Here is a 13,809-nt window from a genome sequence, read left to right as displayed (position 1 = left end):
AAAGATTTGGTGGACTGTTACTGCAGACCGCCCTCCTCACAAGCGTTCCCTCAAAACTTCCCAATAGGCTACACACGAGGCACGAGCCAGATAACGGACTGAACGTCACGCTTCCCGCATCTCGCCTTCACATCAGACGTTTACAAAACAACACAATCGCAATTGTAGAGAAAACATCAGGTTAAAAGTTTGGTCGGAGGCAACGAAAGCGTGACATCTTATCCTGAAACCAGTTTTGAAGGGTTATTTTTTGTCGAAACGGACTGTACACACCGCCAAGTTTATATTGGATTTTACTGTAGCACCACAATCTACACGTCATGGTTCATAAATATGGTAAGTGCTGTTAAATCAGAGTCACGTTTAGTCGTTTTAAGTAGCCTTTACTTAGAATACTCGATATCTAATTATAAAAAATCTTGACCACATCGTCCAGTTTGATAAACTTTTTCTCCGTAACGATATGTTGATTTTTAAACAGGAAGTATAAATCTAAAGTTTTGTGTAACTTTAAACTGTTAAAGAGGCTCTGTGAAATACAAGCCATCCCGACCCAATTTAAAACCTTACAAACTGATTTGTTTATCTTCAACCTTCTCCCTGTAACATCATCTTACCTCAAACCAACACCTGACCTGAAGCCTACAGATAACATCACACCCGATAGCCTTTATTTTACAGTAATATAGTTCAAGCACACATTTCAAACATAGCTGAAGTTGTTATGCAGTTCATTGTTTAAGTCACAAGCACCGGTTGGCTGGTTAAGATGGTGTTGCGGGCAGGTTTTAAATGGGGTTTGGCAACATTTTCACCAGTTTGGAAGCTTGATGGGTTGGTCTTAGATGGAAGTAGCTGGATTAAGCTGGTCCTTCCAGCCTGGTTAATCTGGTCAAACTGGTCTTCCAGTCTGGTCAAGCTGGTGGGTCCACTGGTTTAAGGTGGTGGGTAAATCTGGTGTCCCAGCCTGATCAACTTTGGTGGGTCAGATGGCTTAAAACCGGCTGTCTACACCAGTGTTTCCCAACCCTAGTCCTCGAGTACCCCCTCCTAGAAAGTTTTAGCTGTCTCCTCATTTAAAACACCTGATTCAACTCATCAGCCTCCTTCCAGAATGGTTAACATGTCAACCTAACAAGCTGATGAGTTAAATCAGGTGTGTTAAATAAGGAGACATCTAAAACTTTCTGGGAGGGGGTACTTGAGGACTAGAGATGCGCGGTTGGCGGTTACAGCCGCGGACTCCGCGGATAAACCGCGGATCGGGCGGATGACGTGACGAAAAATAATATTTTAATTAGATTCGGGCGGGTGGCGGATCGACTGCTTGTTAGCTGTGTCCTTCTAAGCATGCAACCTTAAAAGTTGAGCACTCTGTCTTTCAGGGTGGCAGCCTCAAAGAGAACTGAAATGAGACGGTCTAGCCTTCTGAGGACCTATAATTTGCGTCACCTGTTGCACGCGCCCCCAGTAGCCCCCACCGCGCCTGTCAGCAGAAAACAGCGGAGACATTTCTGACTTATTAAAATAAATATGTAATCAAAAATATTAATTTATTTTAGAAAATATGACACATTGATGTAGATTAAACTATTCAACAGTATATCAAATAATCAACCTTATGTTGCAAATATACGCAACATAAACAGAATAATATTAACACAAAACATAACTTATAATACTAAAACAGTGACAAGAAAAAGTTTTCTAATACACTTTTATTTAATAAAGGTTTTAATTGTTTGGGATAGCCTCGGCATGTTAAGAATCCATTCGTTCTATCATTAACAGCGCAGAGAAATGAGGACGCATTTTGACATAGCTCTTATCAACGCCTCAAAAAATGAGAATTAAAAACAAAGGAAATAGAAGGTCAGAAAAGGTTTGCATGGAATAAGTTTTACAAAGTGGTAAATCAGGATGACACCAGTGCAGACTATGTAATTTGTGCGTTTAATTTAGGCATTACTTATTTATTTATTTATTTATTTATTTTTGTCCCGTGTGCGCCGATCGGAGACTGAGTTCACTGCTGATATTCTAGAGCTTTCTAGTCTCGCGGCTGTCATCAGCAGCGTCTTGCATCGCCCAGTCAGCGGATGGCGGGCGGGTGCGGTTTTGAAAACTGGTCAGAAAGGTTGGTGCGGATGGATGGCGGACGGATGATGAGTTTTGTGATGCGGTTGCGGATGAAATAATAGCCCATCCGCGCATCTCTATTGAGGACCAGGATTGGAAAACACTGGTCTACACCATCTTACACAGCTGCAGTAAAACTAGGCTGGGAGACCAGCTACAGTATAACCAGTCAACCAGCTTATGCTGGTTTTAGCTGTTTTTGTCAGTATGCTGGTTTTTAGACTTAGTAAAACTTGGTTTCTGTGTACTTGAGAGGAACTGACATTAAAGCGTAACTAAACCCCTGGTCAGAGCCTGACTCCACCCACTGCAATATTTGAAAAATGCAAGAAAAGTGGGCAGATCCCAACGGAGATAGAGGGGACGAACTAAGTGTGTGGTGAGATCGTAACAAGGGCGTGGTGATCTTGAACCTGCTTACGTCACGAGTCATTTCTTGGACCCAACATCCAATAGGAAAATTCAACTGCAGTAGCCACCGTTCAACCTCAAGAGGGCAGCACTCAGACGTTTTTACACCATATATTGTAGTATTGAAACACTTTATATCCAAATGTCAAAAAACTTACTAAAATCAATGAACAGCACTAATAAAGCATCATTCTTACAGATCATTAACTAAAAAAAATTGGTTTGGGGTTTAGTTACTCTTTAAGAAATGTTAATGTTAAGAAAAATACTAGCATTATTTGTGACCCTGGAACACAAAACGGCACACAAAATTTATACATCATCTGAAAGTTGAATAAATAAACTTTTCATTGATGTATGGTTTGTTAGGATATTTTATATTTGGCCGAGATGCAACTATTTCAAAATCTGGAATCTGAGGGTGCAAAAAATCTAAATATTGAGAACATTGCCTTTAAAGTTGTCCAAACAATGTCCTTATTAGCACATATATTACTAAAATAAAGTTTAGATATATTTACGGTATGAAATTTTCTAAATATCTTCAGGGAACATGATCTTAACTTAATATCCTAATGATTTTTGGCATTAAAAAATGCTAACTTTCACCCATAGAATGGGTACCATTTTATTAGGTACACCTTACTAGTACTGTGTTGGACCCCCTTTTTCTTCAGAACTGCCTTAATCGTTCGTGGCACAGATTCAACAAGATGCTGGAAATACTTCTCAGAGATTTTGATCCATATTGACATAATAGCATCACGCAGTTCCACCACATCCCAAAATTGCTCTATTAGATTGAGATCTGGTGACTGTGGAGGCCATTTGAGTACAGTGAACTCATTTTCATGTTCATTCGTGCTTTATGACGTGCCGCATTATAAAGGGATGGACATGGTCAGCAACAATACTCAGGTAGGCTGTGGCGTTGACATGATGCTCAATTGGTACTAATGGGCCCAAAGTGTGCCAAGAAAATTACACCCCCACACCATTACACCACCAGCCTGAACCGTTGATATAAGCCAGGATGGATCCATGCTTTCATGTTGTTGATGCCAAATTCTGACCCTACCATCCGAATGTAGCAGCAGAAATCGAGACGCATCAGACCAGGCAACATTTTTCAAATCTTCTATTGTCCAATTTTGGTGAGCCTGTGCGAATTGTAGCCTCAGTTTCCTGTTCTTAGCTGTCAGGAGTGGCACTCGATGTGGTCTTCTGCTGCTGTAGCCTATCCGCCTCAAGGGTCGACGTGTTGTGCATTCAGATATGCTCTTCTGCATACCTCGGTTGTAACCAGTGGATATTTAAGTTACTGTTGCCTTTCTATCAGCTCGAACCAGTCTGGCTATTCTCCTCTGACGTCTGGCATCAACAAGGCATTTGCACCCACAGAACTGCCGCTCACTGGATATTTTCCCTTTTTCGGACCATTCTCTGTAAACCCTAGAGATGGTTGTGCATGAAAATCCCAGTAGATCAGCAGTTTCTGAAATACTCAGACCGGCCCGTCTGGCACCAACAACCATACCACGTTTAAAGTCACTTAAATCACCTTTCTTCCCCATTCTGACGCTCGATTTGAACTGCAGTAGATCATTTTGAGTTCTTGACCATGCCTATGAAGTTGCTGCCATGTGATTGGCTGATTAGAAATTTGCGTATTTTTGAAAGAATATTATAATTTAAAGGCTTTATTTTTACCTGGCATATGTTGCTTAAAAATAAAATTTATTGTGTCCAATTACAAAGTTGATGTTTTTATACGCAGACATTTGAAAATAGCACATTTTAGTATGTTACAATGGCAATACCGCAACAACATGGTATTTTTTTTACGGTTATCATACCGCCAGAACCGCATACTGGGGCATACCTACTTACTGTATGACTGGTTTTGTGGTCCAAGTTCACATTTTTAGTTATCCATTGCAATGATAGGTTTTAAAGTGTGGGTTAAAGGAATAGTTCAGTCAAATATGAAGATTCGCTTATAGTTTACTCTCAATGTCATCCCACACATGGTTTTTACATTCAAAAACATCAAAAAGTAATAGGCTATTCTGTAACATGGATTAGTGGCTCTCTGGAGAAAAGCTTCGTTTGAAGGGGCGGGCTGCATTGAAGACCTGGATGTAAACACCCACAGCTATGATTGGACGGCTTCATTCCCCATCATTACATATGGGGAAATGTTATAAAAACATTAATGTGTGAAAATAGCAGCCGAACACATGTTTGAGCCACAAAAGATTCTGGGTGCTAAAGATGATACACATAAATGACAATACGTATAGTAAAGTAGAAACAAAACTCGACGTGACTAAAGTACCGTACAACACAGTAAGCGCGCATCAGATTCTAAACTGCGGCTGATAAGCTCTTATCAATAACTTTGTATATTTCTATTGTGCTTGTGAGGTTGCTCTTAGATACACGTAACGTTACATACCACAGTTATATGATAAAAAAGCTTTGTTGAGTGTTTGACCGTTCAAACGCAACTTGCCTAAATTACCGTATACAACACAGTAAGCGGGCATCATTATCTAAATTGCGGCTGATAAGTCCTTCCTTATGACTAACTTTGCATATTTCTACCGTTAAATTACAATCGTATTGTTAAGTGTTGCACCTTTATTAATCGTTTATTGTTTTTAGTAAATTAAAACAGTCAAACATACGTGTTTAGACACGGATGTTACAACAGGACATATCAAGCGATCTCTTCTAACAAAGCAATAGTCAAACGCAGTAACTTAAATAAAGTAAATTGTCTTACTTGCTGTGTCATTTTCGTCGGATCCAATATTAGTGGTGCTTTTAATCACAGCCTGTCTGCAAATCCAGCATCGACTTGCTTCTTTACAAGTGAATCTGCATAGTACACAAGGTAATCAAACACTCCCCACGCGAGCTGGAACTCTTCAAAAACAACCTTTATCCACGCATTCCTAATGTTATTTTCCGAGCCTTTGAATTAAAGTATTCAGCTTCTGTGTTGTTCCCACGGGGTTCTTCCACAACCCAAGACTTCGTTACCATGGTTACTCTATCATAACAGATCACCGCGTCAAAATAAAAGTCTATCAGAAAAAATGTATTTAAAAGTCATTTTGGTTACATTTGGCAATCTTTAAAGACATGTTTACTGATTGTTGAGACACACGTATGTCACGCGAAGCTGTGGGCGGGGCTACAAAAGTGGTCGTTGTATTTGGCTATGGCGAGGTGCTTCAATTCTACTTTGACGTCATATTTCTCTGAATTCCACACTTGGTTGTAAAACTGGCTTGGTGCCAAAAACTGTTATATTTCAGTAGCACGGACGTTTTCAGTTCTAAAACTTGCAGGATGTTCATTTAACTATAATGACCTCTTATATAACAAAGTATCAAGTTAAAATTGAGTATTTGATTCGCCGCTCCTAAGTAATCCAGATGGGTTATATAATGTCTCCTGAAGTGAAATTTACGTTTGTAAGAAAAAAACTATCAATATTTTGAGCTAATTTAGTGAATTTGAAATGTAAACTAGCAGATGTGAGCTAATTTTATATATCATTGTGACGAAAGATGCAAATGAGAATTATACACAGATAAGTTAGTCAGGTAGCTTGGATGCATTGAGTTCCATATAAGAAGATGATAAAAGTCATATACTGATACATCTGGGATGGTGGTGAGTAAATTATGAGAGCTCCTTTATTTGTCCAAATAATGCGCTTTTCAGCCACTCTATACAGTCTCTCTCTCTCAACTGAATGTGCTGTAAAGACATTTATTTTTATCTGCATGCTGAAAAATTGTTCTTAGACTGCTCTGGTTAAGCTGAACATCTGGCTACACACTCCTTCAAGGGCTTCTCATACAGTAATTACAGGCATCTAATGTCAGTGTTCTAGTGCAGTAGAAAGCTTTTCAAAATTAAGCTTACTGTCTGACATCTAAATATGTGTTCAAACTGTCATAAGCTATGAGTAGGTATAATAGGAAATGCTTAAACATTGATGTGTAATAGAATAGTAATTGTAAGTTGACACACACAGTATCTTTTTCCTGTTTCATTGATTTCAGATACTAAGAGAGCTGTTGGATTACTAAAGCAGTACCATGAAAGCCTCACCAATCCAGAGGAGCAGGCTTTGAAGACCAGTGTGGAAAAGGTCTCTACCATCTTTGATAGCCAGCTTTTTCAGGCTTTGTTGGGTGAGGTTTGTTTCTGTGTAAACTGTACTGGCTCACAAAACAAATAGCGATGAACTGTCATTATTTAGGGCTGTACCACTTGACTTCACTACATTTTATCCTTAGCAAAACCTTCCAAAAATAATGTTAAGGGTTTTTACAGTTTGTTCAGCTTTAATATAAACTGCTGATATTTTTCTAAATGGTACATTTAGATTGTTTTATAGTGCGGTTAATGGTAGCTCTACCATAACATTTGATTTAGGAAATTATAGGATTGCCCAATAAAGAGAAGTTCACCCAAAAATAAAAATTCTGTCATCATTAACTCACTCTAATGTTGTTACAAACCTCTACATGTTTATTTGTTCTGAACACAAAGCGGGATATTTTGAGGTATATTTGTAACCAAACCGATTTGAAGCACCATTGACTTCAATTGTAGGAAAAAAGAGTACTAGTGTGGAGGTGAATGGTGCTTCTAGTTCCTCAAAATATCTTCCTTTGTGATCATCACAAATTCAGGAAGTTTATGCAGGTTTGTAACATCATGATGAGAGTAAAGAATTACAGAATTTTAAATTTTGGGTGAACTATCCCTTTAACATGTTACACTCACTAACCTACTACAAACTAATTGGCGTATCCATTTTTGTCATAGTTTTGTGAATGAGAAAGTGTGCTTATTGGTGTCTTTCTTCAACATTTCCCAGAGGAAGAGGGTCTAATCAGTTTTGATTTATTGGATACAACAAAAGGTTGTCTGTGTTGACCCATACCTTTAATTTAATGAAGTGCTATTACATGCGTCATCACTGTTGTCTCCTATGGCTAAGCTTGATCTTAGTAAGGATTTAAATATTTAACTTCTAAATGACAAAATGCTTATAAAGGTTTGTGCCAACACTCAAAATTTACAACCACAGCTTTTGATATGCTAAAATCACGCTGCCTTTACGTGTTATCAGAAATTTCCAGTTTCCCACTTCTGAAGTCGTAATAACGAGTTTGTCGCATTCAAGTGTTATGTTGTTGTACAGAATTGGGAATCATTGAGGACAATTCAAAATGTATACAAGATAAGGATGTATTTACCCAGCTAACAATTTTACGTTAACGTTCCTATAACGTTTCACTTAAGTTTTGAAAATGTTTATTTTTTTAATATTCTTAAAATGTTAAAAAAAATCAGATTTTAGACGTTGTATGAACGTTATTGTTTGTTATAAGAACATTATTCAAAATGTTTTTAGAACAGTTTGGTCTGTTGTTATATTAATGTTCTAACAACATTTTCCTAAATTCATAACAGATTATAAAACAATAAAAACATTGTTTAAATGTTCTTAGAACGTTAAATGTGTCCAGTTTTTTTTAGATGTTGTATGAACGTTATTGTTTGGTTATAAGACCTTTATTTAAAAAACGTTTTTAGAAAGGTTCAGGCTGTTGTTATTTTAGCGTTCTAAGAAGGTTCCAATAACAATACTTATAATTATAACATTGTTACAATGGTAACGTTTTCAATGCTAAGGTTTCTAGAACGTTCTGCTAACGATTCAATTATAAAGTTTCTAATGCTAACGTTTTAAGAATTTTACATTACCTACGCAGTGGTAATGTTTTCAATATAAATGTTTTTAGAAGATTCTGCTAACAATGCAATTATAATGTTTCTAATGCTAACATTTTAAAGACATTTATCATTAGCAGATAACATTGGAGAACCATTCGACTAATGTTATTGCAAGAACTTTTTTAATAACTTTAAGAGAACCTTTAGAAAACGTTACGGGAATGTTCCCTTTTAGCTGGGTAGATTCAAACTAAAATGTAATGTTGTGTATATTGTCAACCATACATCATCTTCTCTGCTGTACACTTTCATTTAGCTGTCTAGAAAGGCAGCTTGCTGACGCTTTTGGAATTTTCATCAAACACATGCTATTCCAGCTGTGTATAAAACATACAATATGAATCAAATGATTATTTTTATTCATGTGAATGTGCAATACTTAAAATGATAGTTTACCCAAAAATGAAAATTACCCCATGACTTACTCCTCGATGTGTATTATCTTTTTTCAGATGAACACATTTGATGTTATATATATTTAGGCAGGGGCCGCATTTCTTCAAATACGCCGCACTTTCGTAGCATAAATTGCAGATTTCTGTGTGCGCAAAATATGCAGGATTTCATAATCCCCGCATTTTTGTTGAAAAATGTTGCATTTACTTAACACAAGCGCAGCCATGTCCCCTGTTGCCATGGGAACGTTATGAAGTGACGTGATTCTATAACGTGAACATCATTCAAAGGCTGCAAAAGTTCCCGCAATTTTTGCAAGTTCCCGCAATTTTTGCAAGTTCCCGCAATTTTTGCAAGTTCCCGCAATTTTTGCAAGTTCCCGCAATTTTTGCAAGTTCCCGCATTTTCATCACATAAAATTGCATAAATATCCCGCATATTCCATCGCATTTTTTAAGAAAACGTGCCGCAAGATCACAGATTTTTGCCCGCAACAATCACAAAAAAACTGCATTTTCCTGGAAGGACTGATAAAGGCCTTCTGAGGACAGTCGATGCAATTTTAAAAGAAAAGTATTACTATTTCAAACTTTACAAACTAAAATAACTACCTTTGGGTCATTACTGGAAGAAAGTTATCTTATTACAGACAAAACAAAGACTCTCAGAACACATACCTGATCATTTTGTAGAGTTCTACAAAGTTGAACCCAAAATTAAAATTCTTGAAAATTGTAATATTTATCCTCAAGATTGTTCAAAAGTGTAAGAAATCTGGTTGAGTAAAGGGCAATACAAAGAAAAAAACATTTTTTATTCCCTGGGGGTGGTATATTTTTGGGGTGAGTCAATCTAAGATCAGAAACGATAGATGACAGATGTCTTGCCAATTTGTCAAATTTTTTCCTCTGTGCTAAAATAAACCCTTCCTAACTTATTTTTAGTGTTTGTTCTGCAAAGGAAACAAATTAGTCCCATTATGAAATGGTTGAGTGGTTATCTTAATTACCAGGCCTGGGCTGTAATGAGGCCTGCTGTGATGTTGACAAGTAACTACCACAGAGCCTCTGACCAAGCCATAAGGTTGTGTTGCCATGGGACTTTAGTGAGGAGCGAGACAGGTTTCCTCCAATTTCATCCCCTGTGGCAAGAGCTGTATGGTACAGTAAACCTGTTGTATACAATATTGTGTATGAGTAAAGCATCTATAAACCGATTAATTTAAAGTTCAGTTGTTATATACATTTTGGTAACCCTCTTTATTATTACATACATTAGGTTTTTACAGTATATTTTATGATGATGTCTCTGGTGTTTAAGTATGTTTAGTAACTTGAACATTTTTAGTCATTTTTAAAAGCGTTATGACTACTAAAAAGGGTAATAGATCATTTTGTTAAAGAAATATGGCTCCTGTCTACTGGCATTTAAATATATGTGCTTTACTATGCCCCTAATAAAACTGTCCAAGTACAGCAGGCGTAACAGATGTTGTAAATGCCCTTCATTTATCTCAGTTTGAATCAGGCCCACATGAGATCCAGTCTGAAACTGGCAGGGCACACAGTAAGCGGATAAGGATTCCTCACATTCCAAAAAGAGGCCAGATTATTAGCAAGAATGTGGGTTAACATGTAGATTGATAAACAAACAGTTCAAGCTCACTGTGCTGACCTCAGGCCAGATTAGATCCATTCTGTCTCACAGGTACTGAGTAGAGGGGTCATGTAAGGCTGAGCTCTGAGCAACATGTGGTTTCAATCATCTTCTAGGCTCTTGGGTGTTGGCCAACGTTTAAAAACAGAATATTATATGAATTCTAGCAAAATGTCTCTTTGGTTTTGGTAAGTGTGCTTAGGAGCTGGATCAGCTGCATACAATAGTACAGGGGATCCTAAACGTTTACATTCCGATTCCAAGAGCTATAATCTATCTCAAGACCCAAAATATTTTAAAATGAAAATATGGCAAAAAAAAGCACATTTGATCTCTTTTAGTAGGGGCACATGGATTTTTAATTCTTGTGATTGTGTAATATTATAATACATTTGAAGTTGAATTGCAATACTAAAAGACCTCATGGTGAGATATCGAAACCATTTTTACTGCTAATCATTCACTGGTAGTGCTGTGTATCGACAATTATCTCTCGATATGATACCTACACTGATACAGGGGTTGAGAAGCAATAATTTGTGATACATTGCGATGCTGGAGAAGTGAGGCGATATATTGGGATATTTACTATTTTAGGAATATCGTTGGATATCATTTTAGGAAAATTTTGAGAACTGAACCATATACAAACTTTATGATTTATATTGATTAAATGATTACTGCACTTTCTTAAAAAATCCCGATAGTTCTCACCTCCCCAAAATGTTTGTGTCTTTTTTGTGTAGTCAAGAAGAAATAATTTAAAAAACCTTTCAGGATTTTTCTCAATTGAATAATTTTTTGGACCCCTACAGTTTATTGCTGAAAATGACAATTGTTTTGCTAGGTAAGACCCTTATGCCTCATTTGGGATCGTTTAGAGTCCTTTGAAGCCGCATTGAAAGTGCAATTTTAAACTGCATTGAAACTGTTGGGGTCCCAAAAATTTTATTAAATTGAGAAAAATCTTGAAATGTTTTTTTCCCAAAAAACTTAATTTCTTCTCGACTGAAACAAGAAAAACATCAACATGTTGGATGACATGGGGGTGAGTAAATTATCTGGATTTTTTTAAGAAAATGGAGTAATCCTGTAAATATAGGTGGTGTATACAAGAATAATAAAGCCCTGTGAGGCACTATGGGAGAGTGGAAGATTCAACTGTGGGCTTGTTTGGTTGTCCGCATGATTGCACAATTCTGAACAAATGTTTCCCTAACGGCACACTCATCCCTTTGTTCTCAAACAGACTAGGACTCACGCGGGTTTTGTGCCCAAATGTGACCCCAGGTCTATTAACATTTTTGGTTAAAAAGATCAACTCAGAACTATTTATAAAACCATATCTTGCTCATAATTTCATTATATTTTAGCTCCTCCCAGATAGTTTAAATACTTTTAAAGTTTCACCTTATCCATTTTGAATTCCTTTTGCTAATTTTATTACAAACTTACAAGCCAAATATGATATCAGCACTATGTGTATAATAACCGATACAGGTTCAGTTTCTGTTACCTACTGGTTCAAAATACAGTTTTAACATACAGTACCAGCAAACTGTTAAAACAGCTTTAACAAATCAAATATATTTCCACTTAACGTTGACAATGAAATGAAGTGAAAGTACGTCAGTTCTGCAAAAACAATTCTGTGTGAAGGGACGTGTAGTTACGCAAAAGGAGCTTGTGTTTTTTGTACAGTGTCCAGGAATTCATGCGGTCTTTTAGGATTAACTGGGCTCTGGGAACGTACTGCTGGAAAGTTTTCTTTAAAAAAAGTACAATTTCACCACAGCATGGTCTGTCCAAAATAAATATGCCTGTATATCAAAGCTATTCGAGCGTGTTTGACAGATCTGAAAGGTTTACAGCAGTTAAAAGTGTATACACACAAATCTTCAAATACAGAATAGACAGACATGAATAATCATAATGCTGTCTGCTGAGCTTCTCTCAGTAATGCATTTGAATGCAAAGGTCTCGTCGCTGAAGACATAATTCATACTTAAAGACAGCTTCACTAAACAAGGAGGTGTTTCTGCCTGACACACTCATATATTTCTATTCATCACACAGCTGAATGTGTTATAATCATGCACTATTTAGTGAAATTCTCCATGCTTTAGTTTAGTTTCTGTTTCTCTCTCCCCCCCCCCCCCCCCCCTTTGCCTCTGTCTCTCTCTCATCTCGCTCTGGCCAGCTAGGCAATGAAACTGCTTCCCACACAGTGTTCTCCTCCCACTCACAGTGGCTCACATAGACACATCCATGATGAGTCACATCACCCCATTCTTCTACTGTCTTTACTGCTGCACCCCTGTGGGACCCCATTACTGCCCCCCCCCCCATACACTTTCACTCATCTACATGCATCGCTAGTCCAAGTTCGCTCCCTATTCTCTACACAGCTCCAAAAAAGAGTTTGTAGCTCTTTCTTGTTCCGTCTGAAAAGGACTCGCTCGTTTCTTCTAGCGCTAAGGGGGCTGAGAGCATGTCGCACATCAAAGGCACGGCGAGGTAACAAGCATCTCATTATGTTATTAGTGTGGTCTGTGGGCCCATGTGGGAGTGACATCAGGAGTATTGTCTCCCTCTATTCTCATCAGATGGTTGTTCCTCTGTTGGTGACCAGAGGCCACAGGCAGTTAGTGACCTTAGAGGTAAATGAGGTAAGACGTGTGGAGGGTTGAAAGGGTGCGACGGGAACACACATAAAAGACGGGGGAGTGCTGGGAGATGGTTTTGGTAGGAATGTGATGGTGGTGAGGTACAGTTCTTAGTCAGGCAGCATTACACTTCACTTTCATTCACAGTTTGTTGGCAGATGCTTTCGCAAACTATGAGAGTTTGCATATACTGTGTGTGTACTAAAAAGCTGTTGAATGGGACTGCTATAGTAAATGATAACACTGATCAAAAATAATTGCTAAACTGTAAAAACATTTTTACACTGAATATTCAGCCTGTTTGATAAGTTGACATAATTTTAAAAAACAAGTTCATATGGATTAAGTTGAAGTACCAAAAAATGTTGTTGATTTTATATCATTTTTTTTACAATGTAGCTATTCCTTATTAACTCATTCCCTGCCAGCCTTTTTTAAGTTGCCCGCCAGCATTTTTTGAGATTTTTTTCACAAAAGTTTCACAAAATGCCTTCCAGGAAAATTTTCTTCTAAAAATATATAAATCTGTCAAATGAAAGAACAGTCCCTCTGCTTTTAAATAACAATAAGCCAACTAACAAAACAGGAAAAAACATTCAACTTATCTATATTTTTTTTCTCTGCTTATAAACTTTTCTTCAAAAATGCAAATTATTTAGCAAAAAACTAAAATATTGCATTTTTGTGAAGGAATTTTGTTAGAGATCAGATT

At 37.3% G+C, this 13,809-nt stretch overlaps 1 protein-coding gene across 1 annotated transcript in view; it reads left to right on the top strand.

Annotated features, from left to right (window-relative positions):
* The first annotated feature begins 73 nt into the window (after positions 1-73).
* dlg3 (discs, large homolog 3 (Drosophila)) overlaps positions 74-13,809 on the top strand; it is a 102,786-nt gene continuing 89,050 nt past the window's right edge. Inside the window, exons 1-2 of the mRNA XM_073812195.1 lie at positions 74-336; positions 6,633-6,764. Of these exons, the coding sequence (XP_073668296.1) occupies positions 321-336; positions 6,633-6,764 (148 nt within the window). The 5' untranslated portion in view covers positions 74-320. The remainder of the gene's footprint in view (positions 337-6,632; positions 6,765-13,809) is intronic.

Source organism: Paramisgurnus dabryanus, chromosome 16 (assembly GCF_030506205.2).
Source record: "Paramisgurnus dabryanus chromosome 16, PD_genome_1.1, whole genome shotgun sequence".
Lineage (NCBI taxonomy): Eukaryota > Metazoa > Chordata > Actinopteri > Cypriniformes > Cobitidae > Paramisgurnus > Paramisgurnus dabryanus.
Note: the sequence above shows the minus strand (reverse complement) of the source record. Positions and strands in the feature narration are given on the sequence as shown.